The following is a 3,111-nucleotide window of genomic DNA, read 5'->3' as shown; positions in this document are numbered from 1 at the left end:
AATAATAATAATAATAATACCGTGAGGTCATGGGTTCAAAGTCCTCGGGTCGCCCAGTGTGATTTCCCCGTCGGACCTGGTTTGCAGGGTATTCGGCCCGGGTTTACCTAATGCGCACTTTTGGGTAGCGGTTGTGCGTTCTCAAGTCATAAAAAAAAAAAAGAAAAACAAATAATAATAATAATAATAATAAAAGCCTAAAGTTTCTATATTCTTCGCCCTGTATAATTTCGTAATATTGCTCTGCCTAAACCCTAAACCCTAATTTTTCAGCTTCGCAATAGACATGAGTCTTATTTGGAGTCTTCTTCAAATCATATTCTTCGCCCAACGCATCTTTCAGAGCATCCTTTTCAGGCGCCGCCGCCGTCGCAGCAATGGTCCCAATCCGATTTGCATTGACGTGTGGAAGAAGGAGAGCCCAAACGGCTACGTCTTCAAAGCCGATGTTTCAGGTCTTAAAAAGGAAGATTTGAAAATTGCCGTAAAAGAGAACAAGGGTAAGGGTAAGGGTAATGTTTTGCGGATCGATGGCGAGGGGCTTTCTTTGAGCGGAGGAACCAATAATACCTTGAAACAGAAACGTTTCTGCAAATTTTTTATGCCGACGGATGCGAAGCATGGGCAAATAGAGGCCACGCTGCATCGTGGCGTCCTCACGATTATTGTTCCCAAGAACAAAGAAGCGACGCGAAGCTGCTTCAACTCTGAGAAGTTTTGATTAGGTAAGAGTTGGAAGGAATATTCGAAAGTTCAATTTATTAATTCAATTTTATTATTGGTCATTGTTAAAATATATTTAAAATTAATACATTTGTCTTGTTTAAGAGATTTTTAGAATTCTTGCCTTAGACAATTTTTATATCACTATGAATATAAAATAGAAAATTTCAATTTCATAGTAATAATTTGATTGCTATATGTTTATAATAATATATTTTAGCAAATTTTAAAATAAATATTTAAATTTGTCTCTGTTTCTTTCTTTCTGTATAATGTTTCTTCATTGTTAAATTTGATATGCAGGCAGGCAGTTGAGTAGAGTACAAAAACACATCATCAGCTTCTTGTGAATCTTTTGGAATCACACTAGCTAGTTTAGTATAAACACACCAGTTTCTTCTTTCTTTTTTTTTTTTTTCTTTTTTTTTTTATTTTTATCAGCTATAAACACAGTTCTTTTTTTTTTTTTTTTTTTTTTTTTTTTTGGTATGACATAAAAATCTGCAATCGCTGCCCAAAAGTTTTGTATAGTTTTTTGATATATGTGATATTGGACAAATATTTTGCTATATTTTAGACGGTTTTTGGATGCGAATTTTGTATATATATGCTCTTAATGATGTGTTTTTGAACTTTCTATTTGGCGTTGAGGAGTTGGCAAATTTTGGGCATATATGAGAGAAAAGCAGAACGCAAGAAGTCCTTAAATGTGATCACGAAGCAGAAAAAATGAAAATTGCAAAAAGGTCCTCCGGAGTAATTAGCAATTTTATTATTGTTTGGTTTAAAATGCAAAGGGGATCTTAAGTGGACTTGAAGAGACACGATTTTCAATTTAAGAGGAGAAGAGAGGGGACTACCACGTTCTCTACCACGATCTCACTTACAACCCATTACAACCCATTTTCTGAAGGAGAAGAGAAGGAAGGAAGAACACTACGGAAAGGGAACTTTCGAGAGCAACGGAGAAGAACTTCCGGGCACCTTTTTCTTCAATTTCTAGAATTGGTTTGTTGTCGATTTCTTTTAAACTTGAAGGCATGATGAACTCTTTGATTTATTTTGTGTTTTTAATTGCTATGGATTGCGAGTAGTTTCATTTCTAGTGTAGGTATAAATTGATTTTCGGGATTGAAATTGTGAGACTTGGTTTCGATTAAATTGGTGTTCATCGATGTTGAGTATTTTTAATTCTTCTAATTGATGAGTTTAGAAATCTTGAATTGATTATTGCGCACCTATCAATTTAGGATTTCATAGCTATATTGGGGATTGGCATACGTAATTGTGTAATTTTCCGATTGGCGTAGCAACCTAGAGACGAACACTCTAGGGAAGAATTAAAATCAATTTTTAACAAATCCTCGTAGGAATTTGTTAAATTGAATTGGGTCTTTCTAGTTTTTACTGCTGTCGAGTTAGAAAACTACGGTCGTACCTAGGATTCTTTCCCGATTAGAGAAATAACTAACGGTCGTACCTTAGCTATTGAAAAAGTAAGGAAAGGTTGGTTGTGAACAATTAGTCGATGAATTTGAATTTTAGTCGATGATCAAATTTCATATCCCGAATGAAAAATTCATGCCTATGCTAGTGTTTAATTATATTTGGTAAACCGCTAATCTTGCATTTTATTTTATTTAGTTGAACAAATTTATTTTCTCCTTAAATTAGTGTGATAAATCAAAAAACCCCCATTAAATATATATATATATATTAGTATAATTCTATTCAACCGAGTCTTTAAATTATTACTGTTCTCTGTGGAGACGACCCTACTCACCAGCATTACTTCATTTTGTATTCTCTGTGGCGTAGGAATTGATACTTTATTTTGCAGCTCTGACGAGGCTAGCATTTTTTATAATACTGAGATAGGTATATGTTTCTTGGGGATGAACTAATGCAGTGTTACTTGGTATATGGAAACAAACAAACAAGATCTAGCTAATGCAATGTATATATATATATATATATATATATATGAGTAAATTATATAACACCTCTTAGGTCTTTATTTCTAAATATCGGTTTTGGACTAGGAGAGTGTTCCGTACAAATTTTACTTTAACACAGAGGTTTCATGCAATAAATAAAGACATGTGTTGTTGATTCATAATTATAAGTGTGTTGTGTAACAGTGTTGTTGGTTCATATTGCATATACCATATTAAGATATAACTTTTAAATATTTAAATATACATTCTAAATTTCTTTTAATTATATATAGTAATTTTTATTTTAAAATTACTAATAATACAATTTATATTAAAAATAATAAAATAATATCATAATTTAATATTATTAACTAATTAAATATTATTGTCATAAATACCGTGTTCTTAATCAAATGTATTATTTATTATGAGACAAAAAATATTAAATAAT

At 32.0% G+C, this 3,111-nt stretch overlaps 1 protein-coding gene across 1 annotated transcript; it reads left to right on the top strand.

Annotated features, from left to right (window-relative positions):
- The first annotated feature begins 286 nt into the window (after nucleotides 1-286).
- LOC127264822 (18.1 kDa class I heat shock protein-like) lies at nucleotides 287-721 on the top strand. Its single transcript, XM_051294368.1, has one exon. The coding sequence runs from the start codon at nucleotides 287-289 to the stop codon at nucleotides 719-721; it is 435 nt and encodes a 144-aa protein (XP_051150325.1).
- Nucleotides 722-3,111: the final 2,390 nt, after the last annotated feature.

This window comes from Andrographis paniculata, unplaced genomic scaffold (genome assembly GCF_009805555.1).
Source record: "Andrographis paniculata isolate CXL003 unplaced genomic scaffold, ASM980555v1 Contig71END, whole genome shotgun sequence".
NCBI classification, from domain to species: domain Eukaryota; kingdom Viridiplantae; phylum Streptophyta; class Magnoliopsida; order Lamiales; family Acanthaceae; genus Andrographis; species Andrographis paniculata.
Note: the sequence above shows the minus strand (reverse complement) of the source record. Positions and strands in the feature narration are given on the sequence as shown.